Here is a 21421-nt window from a genome sequence, read left to right as displayed (position 1 = left end):
TTCCAGGAAGTTGGTCACCTAGAAGCTGTCAGCTCAGGCTCAGCCTGTGACTTCCGTTTATTCTTTTGCTCATGTCCTGGGTCCATATTCATCCAGGGAGTGAAGCCTCCTCTACCTTCGCCCTCAAAGTCACTCCCAGTAGCACCTTTCTAGGCAAAGAGTTCTGAGGAAAACGGAAAGTCGATCTCCCAAGCAGCTGGGGACAGTTTACTTCCAGACTGTTCACATTCACATTTTCTTGTTATGTTAAGTTAAATAAAACATACTCTTGGGCGCCTGAACCTCTCATGTGACCTCAGAACTGTTATTGTTGTGCTTGAAGGATGAGTCGATCCTGTTTGCACTGACAGTTTGATTTACTTAAACTTAACTAGTGCTGACTAAGTTTGTTTTCTGTTTTTTTACTCCCATCCCCCACCCACTCCCCTTTGGCATCAGCTTGCTCTCTAGATCCATGGTTCTGTTTTCTATTATTTTGTTGGTTTGTTTGTTTATTTCACTGTTTTAGATTGGACATGTAACTGAGACCGTCAGTATTTTTCTTTCTCTCTCTGACTTATTTCACTTAGCATAATACCCTCTAGTTTCATCCATGTTGTCTTTTTCGTGGCTGAATAATATTCCATTGTGTGTATGTGTATTTGTCACATTTTTACATATTCATGTGTTTATGGATATGTAGTTTGCTTCCATATCTTGCCTATGACTGGTAATGCTGCAATGAACTTACGAATGCATATATCTTTTTGAATTACTGTTTTTAATTTTGTTTTCTGATATTTAGTGAAAACTATGACATTTAAAACTTATAAAACTATCACAGATTTGTGGTTTTCAGAGGTAACTGAATGAAGGGAGTGGTTCAAATGGGTGAAGGGAGTAAAAGGTGTAAACTTCCAGTCATGAAATAAATATTCCTGGGGGTGTACCGTAGAGCATGGCCACTATGCCTGGTGATACTGTAATATTACATATTTAAATATTGCTGAAAGAGTAGATCTTAAAAGGTCTCAGAAGAAGAAGAAAACAATTCTGTCACTAAGTATGGCAACAGATGGTAACCTGAGCTCTTGTACTGATGATTTTGCAATACATACCAACATTGCATCGTTAAATTCTACACCTCAAACTAATATAACATTGCATGTCAGTTATACAATAAATGAAAAAAAATAGCATTATACAATTAAATCAAAATGTTTTGTCATAGCAGAGCCTGCATGTGAAAGTTTATAGAATCATTATTAATAATCACCCAAACTGAAAAGAACAAAGTCATCACTGGGATATTTATTACAGCTTTGTATATAATCCCCAAACACTGGAAGTAGCTAGGACGTCCTGCAGGAAGCCGCACATTATAAAAGGGGATGTTATTCAGAGTGTGATTCTAATAGGGTTACATTTTAAAAGAGGCCAAACTCTACAGAGAGTATGAACATCTGTGGATGAAGAAGAGATGACAATGTGAACACAAGGTGTTGTTTTTAGAGCAATGAATTTATTCTATATGAATCTTTAAATGACACTATGGCATTGCCAAATTCACCGAACAATGTACAGCACAACGATGAAAAGCTTACTGCATGCACACAAACTATCGCTTAGGAAGCTTGGGATCTCTTGAGGGAATGTAGAATGTGACGATGCTCATCCACCTGCACTACAAAAATATGAGCCCCTCACTGGAGGGGGTGGGGAGCTGCTGACCTAAGTACCTTGGATAATGAGCGGAGCCTCTAACACTACAAGCATAAGAAACTGTACATAAGCACTGTACTCGAGTTGATAAAGAGGTTTCCCATGGGGTACAGATCAGTAATGGGGCGCCTGTGCTCTATACTGGAATTGAACAATGAAGGAAATAGATGGACACTGGTGGGAGCCAGATTTCTCACTTTGTGAATGGAAATGGACATATGTAACCAGTGGAGGAGGCTTGACTGATCCACGCAGTGATGCACTAGAGGAGGAGATAGAAATAGGAACTCATGTTCGGTTTATTGGGGGGAGAAAACTTCGTATAGAAATATTTAGACACAGGCATGTTCCTGGGTTAGTTTACTCAGGTATATTTCCTTGTTCTGTCAGCTGACTTGGGTTGCATGTAATGACATCCCATACTGATGAGTCTGCCTTTGGCCGGATACTGGCTTCTCTAGAAATCTCAATGATTAATAATAATAATAATAATAATAATAATAATAATAACGGCTTCTTTGGAGAAATGTTTAATTCTAATATTAGGAATTACACAAGATGAACATAGAGAATATGGTAGCCCCAGAAAGTACAGAATCATTTCAACCAAACACAAGCATGTCTATGTGCGCGCGCACACACACACACACACACACACACACACAATCACAGGATGGGTCTGATTGCCCATGAGCCCACTCAGTGCATTCCCATTGGGTAAAACTGAAATGATATGACAACCTGATAAACATAGTAATATTGCGTTAACACTCAAGTAAATAAATAGTTGTCCATGAACCATACCTTCAAAAGGTAGAATGAAACCATAAATGAAGTAGGAGAGGCATGTTTTCTACGCAGAAGAATTTTATGTCATATATATATAAATACGTGGTCCTGAGGGATGCCAGGCATAATACCCACTCCTAAGTGTGCACAGAAGCACCACAGACTGTCATAGGAGAAGACAAAGGGGACATGACTAATAAATGTAATGAAGTGTCCTGGATGAGACCTAGGAACAGAAAAACATTAGTAAAAACTCAGGAAATTTGAATGAACTGTACACATTAATATTTGTGGATTTAACTGCCAACATTTCCTGTGATGATATTCTGAACACCCAATACCTCAGAATGTGACATTATTTCCAAATGTAATTTGGAAATTGTTGCAGATGCAATTAATTAAGATGAGGCCAGTAAGGGTTAGTTCCACATATTCTAGTTCTTTTCTCTCTTTGCTTTCCCTCTGACTCTTTGGGATACTTTGATATGTACCTCAGTGCTTTAGAGAACAGAGCTTGTGAAACCAGCCGTCATTACAATATAGAACCCTGGTATCACAGAAAAAAAATCTAGAAAGTTCTGTTATCTTTTACTGTGAAAACAGGAGTATTTGCCAAACAAACATGACCATGGCCCAATGTGTGTGGGAAACCAGGTCTTGGGGGGCCTTAATTTAAAATAGAGGAAGAAATACTAAGTAGAAGGAGGTACTTGGTATAGTAATGGTTTGTTTATATTAATTGTCATACTGAAAGCATCTATAATACTAGACTAACAAAAAGGAAAATTAATCATAAATATATCACAGAGACAGAAGAAGAAATAAATTTTTAGATTAAATACAAACAGCAAATAGAAATCCTGAATGAGAAGCATGAACAGTGGACACTTTTTTGTTGAGAACATTTTATTCTTGAGACAAATAGAGACACCAAATGCCAGGTCCTATACAATGGGGGTGATGGAATAAAACAGGAGACTCCGATAACAACAACAAACACAGTAGCAAGATCAAACCTGTCAAACTGTCAGGATAATTCACGTAGATTTTCATCACATTTGGACCAACAGTGTTCCTGGGAAAACTGAAGGCCTTGAATTTGGTTTAGATTGGACACTGGTAATGTGTCCAACCTTGGCACCTGACATAAGCAAACTCAAATGTCAGGTGACATTAATACATGTGGTAACAACAGCTCTGCATTAAATTCTTTACTTAGCATCCGGGAGATGATCAGTGACCTGGGGAAATGACAGTTCGATTCCCAAACTCCATGGAGACGACCTATTCATTTTCCTTCCCTGGGTACTGAACTTGTCATGGTCCATCTGCAAAGTCAGAATGTCCTCACAGGAGAGCTGTGTAGTGTCCGAGCAGCTGGACGACACACCAACTGAGATCACAGGTGCCCTATCAGGGCTGGGCCTGAGAGAGCAGTTTTCTGGACCAAGCTAGCTAGGAAAATGCTATACTTGCCTCCATATGTTAAGACAAGCAGGGTCACCCTTGAAGTGTGACTTTCTGACACCTGAACGCCCAGGAATCACAAGAGCACTTGGCCTTGGTTCATACCTTACATCACATTCCATCCTCCATCCCTCTTGGAATCCTTACCCAAGCCTGAAGTCCAGGCAGAGACAGATGGACAATCCCACAGAATGAACATGTTTGCATGAAGAAACTTGACCAGGAAGACTGTTTGGGAAAAACAATTATAGAAAATTGGGCACAATTTGGATCTCAACACCAAAAGTAAGACCTTAGTAAGCTGAATTCTGGAGGCATCTGTACCATGGCCCACTCCTGCTTCAGTAATTAAATATTTTCATTCTTATAAAAAAAAAAAACAAAAAAAACATTCCAGAAGGCATCATGAAAGAAGTGCTAACCAACATGCAAGAAAATTTCCCAACGACTTTAAATAGAGAGCATGAAACCCTAACTCATTTCTGATCCTAGAAAACCCATGGTACACACTCCAACATGAACAATATTAGGTATAAAAATTACAGCACAATCCCTTTTCTTAACATAATTGAAAACTTTCTTCAGTATATTAGCCAGAAGAATCCGTTGTCATTTGATAGAATTCCCATTGACTACCAGAGAGGAACTGGGCTGAAAACAGGGCATGTACGTTGTCTGGAGGAGAGGGAAAAATGAATTCTGGAGGGACTATAAATAGGAGGGGGTAATGAATCATTAGCAAATGCTACAGTAAGATTCCTGGGCTACTATCTATGTTGCCCAACACACTTTGGAGAGAAAGATGGAATTAGTGCACATCCTGCAACAGGACACATTGATACACTAGCCCCTGGCAAACACCATGTATCAGTATAATCATAATGGCATGAGAAGCACAATCTGAAATAGCTCTTATCTGGGTCAAACAACATCTCCCAAAAGCCACCATGGGAATTGCTCTCTGCCACTTCCTGCATTGTCATGGGCTCCTGAAGCCCTGGTTCTTCTGTCACATCAGTTTACCACCCTCCATTCCCCACTGGTCACCGGGGGTGGTGTGGACTGGAATGGGGGAGTTGGTTACTGTGTCCAGAGTTTCTGTTTGGGATGATGAAACGTTCTGGAGATTGACAGTGGTGACGGTGCAACAACTTACATGTACCTAATGCCACTGCATTACACACTCAGAAGTGACTAAAATGGTGTATTTCATGCTACGTTTCTTTTACCACAAATACAAAATTACTCGTTGAAAATTATGTTAAAAACTTACAATCCCAAAAAAGTCCTTCCCATGCTGATATATTTCAGCCTATTCAAATACATACTCATCATTAAATATTTACAGACTCGTGGGTCATTGACTATATTGTGTCCACTCCAAAATTCGTATCTTTGAGCCCTAACCACCAAGTCACAGTAATTAGAGTTATGATTTAAGGAAGTAATTAAGATTAAATAACGTCATAAGAGTGGGGTGCTAATCCCTAAGACTGTGGCATTCTAAGAAGAGGAAAGGGCACTAGTGTTGCCTGTGTCTGGAACGGGCCCTGTGAGGACAAGTGGACATCTGCAAGCCAAGAACAAGCAGCTCAGGAGAAATCAAACCATCACAATCTAATCTTTCTCTCCCAGCCTCCTGAACTGGGACAAAATCAATTTCAATTGTTTAAGCCACCGAGACTGTGTTAGTTTGTGATGGCAGCCCTAGCAACTCATGAGACAGTAGTTTACCATTTTATTATTATTTATACTAAATTCACAAATGGAACTATACAGTGAGTCTTCTTTTTGTAAAAATGGGAGTTAACAGCCGTGACAGTGACACAAACCTCTGGGATTCAGAACCATTTCCCAGGCTATAGTGACTGAGGAAACGTCACTGTGCACGGCACACAAGTCCTGCGGGGACAGGCACACTCTCCTGGGGCTCCAGTGCTGGGGCGTCACTACCAGGACCTCTGACCACCGTCTAACAGAAGCCCCACCAGGTACCCTGGGGTCTAAGTGTCACGGGCAGTGGGATCCCAGGGACCCCTGCTCAGAGACAGAGCCACCATGACCATCGCAGGGCCCAGCCTGAGGCCCAGGCCAAGCATCGCTGTTCCCGTTGTCACATCTGTCCTGATCCCGGGAAAATGAACACGTTAGAGAGATGACAGGACTCTCAGATCAGTCTGGGAGGCTTGTCCTTCCTTCATCTTCATCTCAGGTGTGGAGTCTCACCCTCACATTCAATGTCCTCCTCAGGACAGTCACACTTAACCCACCCTGAGGATTCTCCCCTCTGGGCGTGGACAGAACACTCCACATCTGTGACAGTATTTGCAGAAAGTTTGTCAAGGCTTTAGCAGCCAATGTCACATCATGATCTCCTCTGTGTCCCTGTGCGGCTTCCTGTCTTGTCTTCCTAGGGGAATCAGCTCCCAAACTGTCCTGGCTCAGCCTGGTAAACAGACTGAGGGCGTTTGCACAGCACAACCTGCAGTGCTGGGCTCTGAGGTGCATCAGGTGGGACTCGGGATGGGGCGGTCTCACCCGGCATGCTCTGCGGCGCTAACACCTTAAGTGGTTATTTCTGTACATTTTTCTACCTTCCATAGATAAGAACTCCTGTGAGAAAGAGAAACCATAGTAAACTCATACAGAACTATGGGATCACAGTTCTAGAAACCAGCCATGGATGTGTGAACTGAGACGATAACTGGGTGAGCTGCATAAACCAGCTGGGCTCTTAGGGCTTTGGGCCATCGGGAGGTGTGTGCCCTGTGACCAGCAGGGGGCGACGTGGGACAGCAGTGTGGTCTTTACACAGCTACTTAGTGAGGACCATTCACTCAAAGGAACCTGCACCTGGGGGCTGGGCCCTGTGCTCCCTGATGAGGACTCAGCAGCTGTGTCCTCTCGGGTCTGGCAGAGTCCCCTGGCAGGGACCTTCGTGTGGTATAAGCAGGTGCTTCCTCCCAGGGGTCTCCCAGGGGTGAAGCCAATCTCCATCCTCCTCAGTCTGGGGTGTGAGCTGAGCTCCAGCACCAGGGCTCAGGGAGGGGCTGGGCAGTCAGTGGATGGACACACATTTGCATGGACAGCCCCTCCTCTGGCAGAGGGTGGAGAAGAAAAGGAGGCCTGGGGCAGCCCAGCCCCACTGTGGGCTCAGGGCTGTGTGCACCATGGCCTGGACTCCTGTCCTCCTCGTGCTCCTCTGTCACTGCACAGGTGGGGACGGGACTTGGGGACCACGGCAGCCCCCCAGCCTGTATCAGTCCCTCTGGCTGAGACCCTTGAGAACCTTTAACCCTGTCCCTGCCCCATCTCCCATTTGTGTCTGTGTTTGCAGGTTCCCTCTCCCAGCCTGTGCTGACTCAGCCGCCCTCCCTCTCTGCATCTCTGGGAGCATCAGCCAGACTCACCTGCACCCTGAGCAGTGGCTTCAATGTTGGGGGCTACCGGATATACTGGTACCAGCAGAAGCCAGGGAGCCCTCCCCGGTATCTCCTGAACTACAAGTCAGACTCAGATAAAGGGCAGGGCTCCGGGGTCCCCAGCCGCTTCTCTGGATCCAAAGACACCTCGGCCAATGCAGGGCTTCTGCTCATCTCTGGGCTGCAGCCTGAGGATGAGGCTGACTATTACTGTGCTACGTTTCACGGCAGTGGGAGCAGCTTTAGTTACTCACAGTGACTCAGATGAGGAGGAAGTGAGACAAAAACCTCTGGGCCCACAGACCTGACCTCTGAGTCTCTTTTCAATGAGAAGCTACCGTGGAGATACCTGTAGGCAACACTCTTCTGCAGAAAGTTCTTTCCTGGAACAGGGGAAAGGAAACACACAGGATATGCCTGTCTACGGTTTCCAGATGGGAATTACCGCCTATTTTTGTGAGGTTTTTTTGCTTTCCCGTTCCCGAATCCTGAGAAAAGTTGGTCAGGAAATCGGGAAAATTGGCTCCGTGAACCCAGTAATACCCCCAATGGGAAATAAATGTACTACTCACAAGGTATCTCTGAGACATTTTTCCTACTTATTGCTAGGGTTTTGTGGGCGGGGGAAATTCCCGCCCATTCTCGGGAATTTTTTTCACTTTTCCGTTCCCGAATCCCAAGAAAAGTTGGTCAGGAAATCGGGAAAATCGGTTCCTTGAATCCAGTAGGTTGGTAGTATTGGCCGTCACTTTGTGGAAACGATTCATCTTGGAGAACAGAAAACAGTTTGTATCTCGAGATTCAGGAATGGGAAAGCGAAAAAAATTCCTGAGAATGGGCGGGAATTCCTGCCTGGAAACCCTACCTATAACATGGGTCAGCACAGGGCACCCAGGATGACATTGAGGATGAGGACACAGAGCACAAGTGCTGATTCCACTGGGTCCTGAGGAGATTGACAGGAGTAAATTCTGTTTTCTGCAACTGAGAATGCAGTCCCGTGGGGGTGGCTGGGTGGCTCTGGTTGTTGGAGCACTGTGCTCATGACACTGAGGTCACCAGTTTGATTCTCACATGGGCCAGTGAGCTGCACCCCCAACAACTAGATTGGGAACAACGACTTGATTCAGAGTTGGGGGGAAGGGGAGAAAGGGGAAAAAGGGAAAAACAAAACAAAACTAAGACTAACAAGCAACCTATTAGACATTAAATGATGTGGTGTGGAATTGTACACCTGAAACCTATATAACTTTACTAACAATTGTCACCCCAATAAACTTTAATTTTAAAGAAAGATATTATTTTTAAAGCAATGCAATTATTCTATATGATACTGTAGGTGGCACTTAAATGACACTATGACGTTGCCAAATTCACCGAACAATGTACAGCACAACGATGAAAAGCTTACTGCATGCACACAAACTATCGCTTAGGAAGCTTGGGATCTCTTGAGGGAATGTAGAATGTGACGATGCTCATCCACCTGCACTACAAAAATATGAGCCCCTCCCTGGAGGGGTTTGGGGAGCAAAGCTGCTGACCTAAGTACCTTGGATAATGAGCGGAGCCTATAACACTACAAGCATAAGAAACTGTACATAAGCACTGTACTCAAGTGGATAAAGAGGTTTCCCATGGGGTACAGATCAGTAATGGGGCGCCTGTGCTCTATACTGGAATTGAACAATGAAGGAAATAGATGGACACTGGTGGGAGCCAGATTTCTCACTTTGTGAATGGAAATGGACATATGTAACCAGTGGAGGAGGCTTGACTGACCCACGCAGTGATGCACTAGAGGAGGAGATAGAAATCGGAACTCATGTTCGGTTTATTGGAGGGAGAAAACTTCGTATAGAAATATTTAGACACATGCATGTTCCTGGGTTAGTTTACTCAGTATTTTCCTTGTCTGTCAGCTGACTGGGCTTGCATGTAATGACATCCCATACTGATGAGTCTGCCTTTGGCCGGATATTGACTTCTCTACCATTATCCAATATAATGTGGGCTTCTTAGGAGAGATGTTTAATTCTAACATTAGGAATTATACAAGATGAACATGGAAAACATGGTAGCCCCAGAAAGCAATGAATCATTTCAACCACACACAAGCAGGTCTCTGTGTGTGCACAAAAACACATACAACAGACACACAAAAAATGACAGGATGGGTCTGAGTGCACATGAGCCCACTCAATGCATTCCCATTGGGTAAAACTGAAATGATATGAGCAACTTAATAAACATAACAATATTGGGGTATGACTCACGTATAAAATAGTTGTCCATGACTCATTTTTCAAAAGATAGAAAAAATCAATAAATGGAGTAGGAGAGACATGTTTTCCATGCAGAAGAATTTTAAGTCATATAAGTAAATATGCGGCCCTGAGGGATGCCAGGCATTATACCCACTCCTAAGTGTGCACAGAGGCACCACAGACTGTCATAGGAGGAGAAGGCTAAGAGAACATGAAAAATAAATATAATGAAGTGTCCTGGATGAGACTTTATAACAGAAAACAGCATTAGTGAAAACTCAGGAAATCTGAATAAACCGTGGATATTAATATTTATGGACTTAACTGCATCCCCAACAACTCCTGTGATGATATCCTGAGGACCCAAAACCTCGTAATGTGACCATATTTGGAAATGTGGTTGTTGCAGATGTAATTAATTAAGATGGAGCCAGTAAAGTCTAGTACCACGTATTGAAATTCTTCTCTCTTTCGTTTCCCTCTAACTCTTTGGTACGTGTTCAAATGTACCTCAGTACTTTAGAGAATAGAGCTTATGAAACCAAACATCATTATCATAGAGGGCCCTTGTATCACAGACAAAAAAAATCTAGAAAGTTCTGTTGTTTCTTTTATTGTCAAAGCAGGTGGTATTTGCCAAACAAACATGACCATGGCCCAATATGGGTGGGATACCGGGTCCTCGAGGGCCTTATTTTAGGATTAGAAGAAGAAATACTAAGAAGGAGGTGCCTGGTATAGTAATGGTTCATTTATGTCAATCCCCATACTGAGAACCACTATAAAACTAGGCTAATAAAAAGGAAAATTAATCATAAATATATCATAGAGACACAATGAGAAATAACAAATTTTTGCGGCTAACTATGAAGGGCAAATGAAAACACAGAGTGAGAAGCATGAACAGTGGATACTCTTTTCCTCAGAGCATTTCATTCTTGTGGCAAATAGAGACATCAAATGCCAGGGCCTGTACAATGGGGCGATGGAATATAACAGGAGACCCCGAAAACAACAACAAAAACAACAGTATTCATCAAACTGTAAGGATACTTCATGTAGAATTTTATCAAGTTTGAACTCACAGTGTTCCTGGGGAAACTGTAGGCCTTGAACTTGGTTTAGATTGGACACTGGTAATGACCCCAGGCGCCTGGCATAGGCAAACTCAAATGTCAGGTGACATGAATACATGTGGCAACAAAAGCTCTGCATTAAATCCTATACTTAGCATCCGGGAGATGATCACTGATCTGGGGGAAATCACAGTCCGATTCCCAAACTCCATGGAGACGACCTGCTCATTCTCCTTCCCTGGGTACTGAACTTGTCACGGTCCATCTGCAAAGTCAGGATGTCCTCACAGGAGAGCTGTGTAGTGTCAGAGCAGCTGGATAACCCAGCACCTGAGATCACAGGTGACCTGTTTGGGCTGGGCCTAAGAGAGCAGTTTTCTGGACCAAGCTAGTGAGGACCATGCTGTACTTGCTTCCATATGTTAAAACAAGCAGTGTCATCCTTGAAGTGTGATTTTTCCCTCCCCTAGGCCCCAAGAAACCACAAGAGCACTGGACTCTGGATCACACCTTATATTACATTTCGTCCTCCTTCCCTCATGGGATCCTTACCCAAGCCTGCAGGGCAGGCAGAGACAGGTGGATAGCCACACTAATGAACGTGTTTGCATGAGAAATTTGACCAGGAAGACTGTTTGGCAAGAGACTCATAGAACATTGGGGATGATTTGGATCTCAACACCAAAAACAAGACCTCAGCAAGATGAATTCTGGAGGGACTGTAGCTAAGAAGTGGTAACGAATCATTAGCGAACGCCACAGTAAGATTCCTGGGCTACTGTCTGTGGTTCCCAACACACTTTGGAGAGAAAGGTGGAATTAGTGCACATCTTGCAACAGGACACATTGATACACTAGCCTCTGGCAAACACTATGTATCATAACCATAACGGCATGAGAAGCACAATCTGAAATACCTCTTATCTGGGTCAAACAACGTCTCCCAAAAGCCACCATGGGAATTGCTCTCTGCCACTTCCTGCATTGTCATGGGCTCCTGAAGCTCTGCGTCTTTTGCCACATCAGTTTACCACCCTCCATTCACCACTGGTCACCTGGGGTGGTGTGGACTGGAATAGGGGAGTTGGTTACTGTGTCCAGAGTTTCTGTTTGGGATGATGAAGCATTCTGGAAATTGATAGTGGTGACGGTGCAACAATTTACATGTACTTAATGCAACTGAATTATTACTATTATTATTATTACTTTCAAAAATAAGCTTATAGAGTGAGTCTTCTTCTTGTAAGAATGGAAGTTTACATCCGTGACAGTGACTGAAACCTTGGGTCACAGAAACCAGTTCGGAGCTGTATTGACTAAGGAAACGTCACTGAGCACAACACACAAGTCCTGTGGGGACAGTCACGCTCTCCTGGGGCTCCAGTGCTGGGGCGTCACCACCAGGACCTCTGACTACCGTCTAACAGAAGCCACACTAGGTACCCTGGGTTAAGTGTCACGGGCAGTGGGATCCCAGGGACCCCTGCTCAGAGACAGAGCCACCATGACCATCGCAGGGCCCAGACTGAGGCCCAGGCCGAGCGTCATGTTCCCGTTGTCACATCTGTCCTGGTCCCAGGAAAATGAACACGTTAGAGAGATGACAGGACTCTCAGATCAGTCTGGGAGGCTTGTCCTTCCTTCATCTTCATTCAGGCGTGGATTCTCTCCTTCACATTCAATGTCCTCCTCAGGACAGTCACACTTAACCCACCCTGAGGATTCTCCCCTCTGGGAGTGGACAGAACACTCCACATCTGTGACAGTATTTGCAGAAAGTTTGTCAATGCTTTAGCAGCCAATGTCACATCATGACCTCCTCTGTGTCCCTGTGCGGCTTCCTGTCTTGTCTTCATAGGGGAATCAGCTCCCAAACTGTCCTGGCTCAGCCTGGTAAACAGACTGAGGGCGTTTGCACAGCACAACCTGCAGTGCTGGGCTCTGTGGTGCATCAGGTGGGACACGGGATGGGGCGGTCTCACCCGGCATGCTCTGCGGCGCTAACACCTTAAGTGGTTATTTCTGTACATTTTTCTACCTTCCATAGATAACAATTCCTGTGAGAAAGAGAAACCACAGTAAACTCACACAGAACTATGGGATCACAGTTCTAGAAACCAGCCATGGATGTGTGAACTGAGACAATAACTGTGTGAGCTACATAAACCAGCTAGGCTCTCAGGGCTTTGGGCCATCGGGAGGTGTGAGCCCTGTGACCAGCAGGGGGCGACGTGGGACAGCAGTGTGGTCTTTACACAGCTACTCAGTGAGGACCATTCACTCAAAGGAACCTGCACTTGGGGGCTGGGCCCTGTGCTCCCTGATGAGGACTCAGCAGCTGTGTCCTCTCGGGTCTAGCAGAGTCCCCTGAGCAGGGACCTTCGTGTGGTATAAGCAGGTGCTTCCTCCCAGGGCTCTCCCAGGGGTGAAGCCAATCTCCATCCTCCTCAGTGTGGGGTGTGAGCTGAGCTCCAGCACCAGGGCTCAGGGAGGGGCTGGGCAGTCAGTGGATGGACACACATTTGCATGCACAGCCCCTCCTCTGGCAGAGGGTGGAGAAGAAAAGGAGGCCTGGGGCAGCCCAGCCCCACTGTGGGCTCAGGGCTGTGTGCACCATGGCCTGGACTCCTGTCCTCCTCGTGCTCCTCTCTCACTGCACAGGTGGGGACAGGACTTGGGGACCACGGCAGCCCCCCAGCCTGTATCAGTCCCTCTGGCTGAGACCCTTGAGAACCTTTACCCTGTTCTCTGCCCCATCTCTCATTTGTGTCTGTGTTTGCAGGTTCCCTCTCCCAGCCTGTGCTGACTCAGCCGCCCTCCCTCTCTGCATCTCCGGGAGCATCAGCCAGACTCACCTGCACCCTGAGCAGTGGCTTCAATGTTGGCAGCTATACCATATACTGGTACCAGCAGAAGCCAGGGAGCCCTCCCCGGTATCTCCTGTATTACAAGTCAGACTCAGATAAACACCAGGGCTCCGGGGTCCCCAGCCGCTTCTCTGGATCCAAAGACACCTCGGCCAATGCAGGGCTTCTGCTCATCGCTGGGCTGCAGCCTGAGGACGAGGCTGACTATTACTGTGCTGTATATCACAGTAGTGCTGCTCACAGTGACACACACAGATGGGGAAGTGGGACAATAACTCAGCCTGGTCAGAGCGCTGGACTATGAACCTTCCCCAATTTAAAATATTTAAATATACACTAATTGTACTTGGATGTAGCTAGTAGATTAAAGTTTTTGCTTCCCATTTTCCAAATAAACGTTTCTAAGGATCCAAGAGATGGTGGGAGGGTACAAAATCTTATGATAATACAAACTATATGCCCGGTGATCTGAGTTTGAAAAAGCACAGCCTGTTGACATTTTTTTCTGTCTCTCTTTAAAAGGTAAAACAACCTCCTCTGGGTTTGTTTGTTTGTTTGTTTGTTTGTTTGTTTGTTGTTGCTGTTGTTGCTGTTGTTGTTGTTGTTCAGAGCTGAGAACCTGCAGTTGGACCGACCTCCACAGGACAGACTCTGCTCTCCCGGGGGTCAGAGCAGAGGCCTTCCATCCCTCCCAGGGTCATGAGCTCAGGACAAGTAACCCTGTGTCCCAGGGACGAGGCACTGAGACGTGAGATGCTGGGTGAGGACACAGGCCCAGGAGGAATTGCAGGCACAGAGCTGACCTGGGACCCTCACCGGTAACTGAGCCTTCAGTTGTGAAGTCAGGAAGGGAGAGATTGTCAAAGGGAAATTTTGAGGCTTGAGGCCATGAAACCAATTTTGGGGACACAAGAGCGTGGGGGACGCTCTGCAGTTGCTGGGAAAATACTCAGCCCGCTCCAGGGAAGGTGGGGGAAATGGGTTCAGGGATGAGACACTCTTACAGCTGACACCACTCAGTACCATGGGGACTCCTGAGTGGGTTTCCTGAGCCCACTGGCACTGACTGTGTCCCCCTCTCCTCTCAGACCCCAAAAGAGCTTTCCAACAATCCAGGCTAGGGGGTGGGCTGTATGAGGTCAAGAGCAGGAACTCCCCAATATGTGCCTGTATCACATCCCCTGTTAAACTTTTCATGGACCCAGATCTGAGGTCACTTTCTCCTGTCAGGGAGCAACAGATGCATTGGGGGTTACCATGGTAATGGTCCCAATGGTTCACAGGCAAAGCATCTACGTTTGTGAACTAGTGCAGCACTGATGGAGCTTCTAGGTTTCTGAGCCTGAATCTCTGGATACAGGTTTATTACCAAAACTTTCTGAACATCTGTTGACACCAGGCTGAGACCAGGCTTATTACGATTTTTATACATCTGAACACAGCCTCCGTATTACGAAATGTTTCTGTCCACGGGGAAATGTGGCAAAATTTTCCCTCACTCTCGTGTCTGACCGGTCACTCCAAGGTCCCTCCTTGTGACCAATGCCATCTCAGCCTTGACCTTTTATGTCACTTGTACTGTTGAAGCTGGGCAGCCTCGTATTCTCACCTTGGACTGCATTTATCGGGTCAACAATGATGCTTCCTTTTCTTACTGATGTCCTACTGTAACCACCACACACCCAGTTGCAAACATCTCTCAGAGTTGCTGGGTGCAAGACAAGGAAAGCAGGATTCCAGCATCTGTGACCTGGGAGTCCCAGGTGGCCCGGAACAATCCTGCATGTCTCGGCTCCTGGCCCAGGCTTTGCTGCTCATTCCTGGAACCATGAAGTATTAAGAAAGGCAGATTTCTCTCTTTCTCTGTAGATTGCCCTCTGAGGAGGTCCTGATTCCCGGGATTGGTTAAAGGAAGTAAATGGGACCCAGAATATCTTAACATACTTTCTAAAATGTCCAAGATCCAGTACAAAAGTAACACTTGTCATTTTAAAATAACAGGAAAATAAATACTTGTGTGAGAGAACACACTGGCACAGATGATTTAGGTGCTAAAATATGTGACAAACTTTTAAACCAGCAATTAGAAAGTCCCTTTGACGAATAAGTATGGACACGGTTGATACAAATAGAAAAGTAGAAAAAACTCACAATATAAACACAAGTCATAAAAACACAACAAACGTAAATTAAAGAACTGAAAAATATAACAGATGAAATTAACAAATAAAACTTTTCTGGAAGAAATCAAGAACAGGTGACACTAAAATGAGATTCAGGGGCCATCTAGGTATTCAAAGCAACTAAAGAAATATTACAATAAATATGCTGCAAATAAAGAAAGACAATGTATAAGATTTCACTGTAGGAAACAGTGGAAAATGTAAAGAAAGATTAAACCAAATTTATTTATTTAACAAAAAAGGGCTACCCGTTTGCTCTGATTAATTCCTACCATAAACGTTTTTTTGTAGATGTCACCAGGGGGCGCTGTGGATCTTCTCAGAGCTGCGGGGCATGAAACCAACTCAATGGTTCTAATTGAATGGTCCTTGTACCCAAGTTCACGACCTGAGTTAGAGGCGACAGCAGGTGCTTCCTCTAAGGGACAGACTCAGAGCTCACAACCACCACAGCCTCCTCCTGAGAGTGAAGCTACAAACTGGGCTGAGGACGCAGAATCAGATGGTGCTGTGGGCTCATATTTGCATAATGCCCCATAAACACGCCCTTTACCCAGGGAGCTGAGGAGGAGATAAAGGGACACCCCAGAGACCAGCACCAGTGTGTGAGCAGGGGACATTGGACATTGGAAAGTCTTCACCATGACCTGGACTCCTCTCCTCCTGCTCCCCCTCCTCACTCACTGCCCAGGTTCAAGGACATTTCTGAGACCAGCCTTTGGAAGGATTCCTCTGCCTTGATTCTTCATTCCTGACGTGTGTCTGTTTTCATTTCAGGGTCCAGTTCTCAGGCTGTGGTGACTCAGGAGCCCTCACTGGCTGTGTCCCCAGGAGGGACAGTCATTCTCACCTGTGGCTCCAGCACGGGAGCGGTCACCAATGGTCACTATCCACACTGGTTCCAGCAGAAGTCTGACCAAGCCCCCAAGACACTGATTTATGATACAAACAATAAACACTCCTGGACCCCCGCCCGGTTCTCAGGCTCCATCATCGGGGGCAAAGCTGCCCTGACCCTCTCGGGGGCCCAGCCCGAGGATGAGGCCGAGTATTACTGTGCTCTGTGGTACAGCAACCATTTCCACAATGACAGATGCAGGTGGGGAAGTGAGACAAAAACACTCAGGCTCAGTGCACGCTTGGCTCCTAATATCTCTCTTCTTTGTTCACTAAGCTGAGACTAGGCTGTGTGTCAGGGGGCTTGTTTTCCACAGCACCAGCGTATGTGGGCAAATCAATTGTTCTATGCTATAAAATGTTTTATTTTAACACACGATTTATGAAAACAAAAAGCAAGCATAAAAAAATAAAATGGGAAAAAATCCAAAAAGAACAGGGTTAATTTATAAATTATAAGAATTAATGTAATACTTTATGTCAATTATTCATACCCTGGGGAATGAGGCGTCTTCCCCCATCTTAATGAGTTTAATGGATAGTGACCCTCCATGTGTGTGAGGGAAACATCGGAGTCACAAAAGCAGGATAGTTCTGACCCCTCGGCCCTCCTGCATGTTCCCTACACAGACTCTGACGACTGCGCCATGTTTCCTGCAGGAGTAACACGTGATGACAGAGACGGAGACTGAAGCACAAGCCAAGGAATGCCAAGGATTGCCAGGAGCCACCAGAGACTGGGAGACAGAAGGGAAGAACTTCCCTAGAGCCTTCATGGGAGGACGGTCCTGCCGGGATCTTGTTCTCAGGCGTCTAACTCCACAACCGACAGAGAATAGCTTTCCTCATTTTAAGCCACTTGGTCTGTGGTACTTTGTTACAGCAGCCCTAGGAGGTAGTACATCGGGGCAGTGCACACCCCATGACAGACTGAGGGTATAAAGGCCAGCACACTTGAAACTGCAGCAGAAGTAGCAACCCCACATGACAACCTGTAAGGCTGGAGGCCATATCTGTGGAGCATAAACACCTAACTCATGATTATAGTGTGGTTCTCTGTCCTGAACTGAAACATGGTCTGGATCCCAGGACTATGAGGTACGAGTGGCCACTCTTTCCATCACTGCGGGGGATCCAATTGGAGGATTTTTGTCTCTATCCCCTATAGTGCTAGTGTCTGTGGGTTTGCAGGCTGTGGCCCTGGATGGGGGACACTTATACCAGAGGACACAGCAAGAGTCCAAATAAATTCCAACCTCAGCTCCACTGTGTAATGAGACACCCATTGGTAGGTCTCCTCTGCTCAGCTTGAAAGTAAATAGTCAGCTACAGCAATGCAGCCCACAACCTGAGAAGGAAATGGGGTTGAGCTTACACACATCAGACTGAGGTTCTGATGCACCCCAACAAGTAGAACCTGGACCAGCTGCTTCCCAAAGGGGAGGGGCATCCAGTGTGTGAGGTGGAAGAACAGGACCGTCTTCATGCTTTTAAGCTGAGACCAGCGCCAGCAGCAGGGCCTGTGGTTCATCCCATGATTTTCTTTGGAAATCCCCACCAGCACGTGGGAAAGCAGGCCCAACAGATTCCTGCAGGATCTGCTCCTGGGACTTAGGCCAGAAGCTTGTGGCTCTAAACAGAGCAAGAGGTGGACCATGGTGGATGTAGTTGTGCCTGCCATGGTTTCTTCTTCCAGGACTAACATCCCTGGCCCAATGGCTGAGTATCATCCTCCAACAGGTCTAAGCTGAGACTTTGTGTGGGTCTTGCCATTGGATAAGGGATTGCTCATGGTCAACTGTAAAAAGGGTGCTCGGAATTTGGGCTGGGAGAATGAGAAGGGTTTAATGAGGAAGGAACAATGCGGTCCAAAGTTAAATATCATTTCTGCTACCAGGATCCATTTGTGATTTTTTACAGGTTACAGGTGGGAGAGGTGAACAGGAGACAGAGGACCAAATGATGACCTTGAATGACATACTGAAAATTTTCCAGTAATTAAAATGGGTAAAGAAATTATGGACAATTTCTAATCAGAGAAGTGCTTCATCAGATGAATATATTTTAAATATCATTCTGACAATGACACAAAGAATGAAATAAATGAGGACAAATGATAGACAAGACCAGCCTGGGTGACTCTGCAGGGCCTGGTGAGTATAGAGGAGAACCTACAATTAGTCACCTGGGGAGGTACAGGGAGCGGTGGAGCATGAGGAGATATTGAAAACATCAGTGCGCATCCTCTGAGGCACATGTGTCTTTCCACAGTCAGATTTTGAGGGTGAATAACTAGCCAGGCTGTGGTGCCAGACATTTCATTATGGTTTGTGACTGTTCACTTTGTGTTTCCCCATCAGAACAGGAATATTTATATATTCACGTCGTGTTACCAATGTATCTATAAAGTCTAGAAGACAGGCTGGCACTAACGGGAAACTCAACACACATCATATATTTGATCCCCTTACCCTCATCTCCCACCCACCACCCCCCTTCCCCTCTGGTAACCACTAAACTATTGTCTGTGTCTATGAGTTTTTGTTTCTCATTTGTTTGTCTTGTTCTTTTGTTGTTTTTAGTCTATACACCACATATCAGTGAAATCATACGGTTCTCTACGTTTTCTGTCTGACTTATTTCACTCAGCGTTATACTCTCAAGAATCCTTGGTGTCTTACTCAGCCACATATGTAAGGTGCTGGTCACAAGCTGGGGGAGGTGAGCAGCTTGCTGAACTCGGATTCCATGAGGTCATTAGACAAAGTGGAAAAGGTTGTGACGAGTCGTCAGGAACTGAGTGAAGAACAACAGGACAGGTAGATGGCAGAGGACATTGTGAAGTCAGAAGATAACTTCCGTGAGCTAATAAACTGCCTAGTGTGGGTTAGTTGAATGCATGTCTACTAGTATCTCATGTAACTAAGGGCCTGGAAGATAATTATTTGTCAATCAATGTTAAATACAGAATATCACAGGCTCCATGAAATTCTAATATCCACCTCCTCATCCCAAAATCCCATAAAAGGCCTTGATGAGAAATTTCTTGAAGGAAAAAACGATGGGTCAGTGAGTTCTGTGTCTACAAAAGAGAAGCATCTGCAAGGGGAGAAGTGGATGTAAGAGGCCACAGATGATTGAGAATGTCTGTAATGATATGGGCTTAATTCCTATCAAATATGCATGGCATGGACCTCACAGCAGCAAAACAGGATGTGTTGCACTTTCTTTACTTTTTCAATCAACACAACCATTAAATTGGGGATATTTAAAGTCTATTGGGGATAATTAAAATACAAATCAGTTGATACGACAGTAGTTGGAATCCACTGCTTTAGGGCACCAAGTTTTGCAACTTTAAAATGTGTGTAAATGATAAAGAGCATCCCGATGGGGTGACACGATGTTTGGGTTTGTTTTAGTGTCATTCAGCAAGGAAGAGGTGTTCCCTATAAAGGGGAGTGAGAGATTAAACAAGGCAGATCATACTGATGAGGGTCGAAATTGGACGAAGTGTGCAAAGAGTTAATTGGCCTACTCTCTAGATTTTTTTAACTTCAAAAAATTGACAACAACAAATGTGAAATAAAATTTCCATCCCTATCTGTGATGATGTGTCTCTGTCCTGCTTAAACAGATGGTTGAAGCTGACAAAATGTTCTTTCCACCATTATCTCGAACTAAAGCCCATCTCCTGCCAATAGACGGAAAAGGAACTGGTGTGAGGCCATAGAAGGGACAGGGCTCAGCGTTTCAAGTCAGAGGCAGGAGTCTCTGCAGTATTTTTAACTAGGGCATGAGCTGCCTGATCTAAATCGGAAAGATCCCTCTGAATTCCTTGATGAGACAGGGCCTGAGGGAAGCACTTGTTCCTGGTCATAGGCTATTTATTTCAAGGTTCTGTGTGTCTAGACATTGAGGGACCATTTGTATAATTAAAACAATTCTGGATGTGGGTACAGTGAGGAAATGATGATTTCATCATTCCCCTTCCCAGACATCTGAAAAACAAAGAAACACTGAAATGTCACACTTAACTTCATTCTAAAATAAAACAGTGGGTTGGAAATACAGAGGGGAAATAAATTCTGTTTATAGAACAAACAAATTGTAAGGCCACCAGAACAAATCTGACAATAAATAAATAACACAAATATGCAGAAAACAAGCCAAAAAATAGGCAGCTACAACTCACTTCAAAAAATAGGTGTTACAATTTCTAATCCCTTCACCTTCCCCCACATTCCCTTTCCCCTCCCAACTAGGAACCCTCAGTTTTTCCTCTATATCTCTGAGACTATTTCTGATTAGTTTGATTATTTATTCTTTAGATTCCACATATAAGTTTGATAATATGGTGTTTGTCTTTCTCTGTCTGACTTATTTTACTTAGGATAATGTTCTCTTGGTCCATGCATATCGTTGCAAATGGTAAGATTTCATTCTTCTTTATGGCCGACTAATACTCCATTGTATAAATGTACCACAGTTTCTTAATCCAGTTTTCTACCGATGAGCATTTCGGTTTTGTTTCCATGTCTTGGCTATTATTGTGAACAGCACTGAAATAAACATACGGGTGCATATACTTCCATGGGGGCACCAAAAAAATGGTTTGGGGAATGTAATCATGAATGTTGTAAAGATTTTGTAGGGTATCTGATGGATACTTGTCCCATTAGAGAGACCACTTCATGGATGGTGTAGATGCCTGACCACTGCAGTGAACACCTGAGACTCAAGCTGAATAAT

The 21421-nt window shown here is 44.9% G+C and overlaps 1 protein-coding gene and 1 gene segment (V, D, J or C); both read left to right on the top strand.

The window, feature by feature from the left end:
* Positions 1 to 21421, top strand: part of LOC109439166 (immunoglobulin lambda-1 light chain-like) — a 556184-nt gene that overhangs the window by 121228 nt on the left and 413535 nt on the right. The window lies entirely within an intron of this gene.
* On the top strand, positions 7123 to 7950 carry LOC148757300 (putative non-functional immunoglobulin lambda variable 5-48). The segment is given in 2 exon segments: positions 7123 to 7173; positions 7295 to 7950. Coding segments are annotated over 2 exon segments (390 nt in total).

The sequence above is a fragment of the Rhinolophus sinicus genome, chromosome 9, assembly GCF_057876585.1.
Source record: "Rhinolophus sinicus isolate RSI-liver-muscle chromosome 9, RSI-T2T, whole genome shotgun sequence".
Lineage (NCBI taxonomy): Eukaryota > Metazoa > Chordata > Mammalia > Chiroptera > Rhinolophidae > Rhinolophus > Rhinolophus sinicus.
Note: the sequence above shows the minus strand (reverse complement) of the source record. Positions and strands in the feature narration are given on the sequence as shown.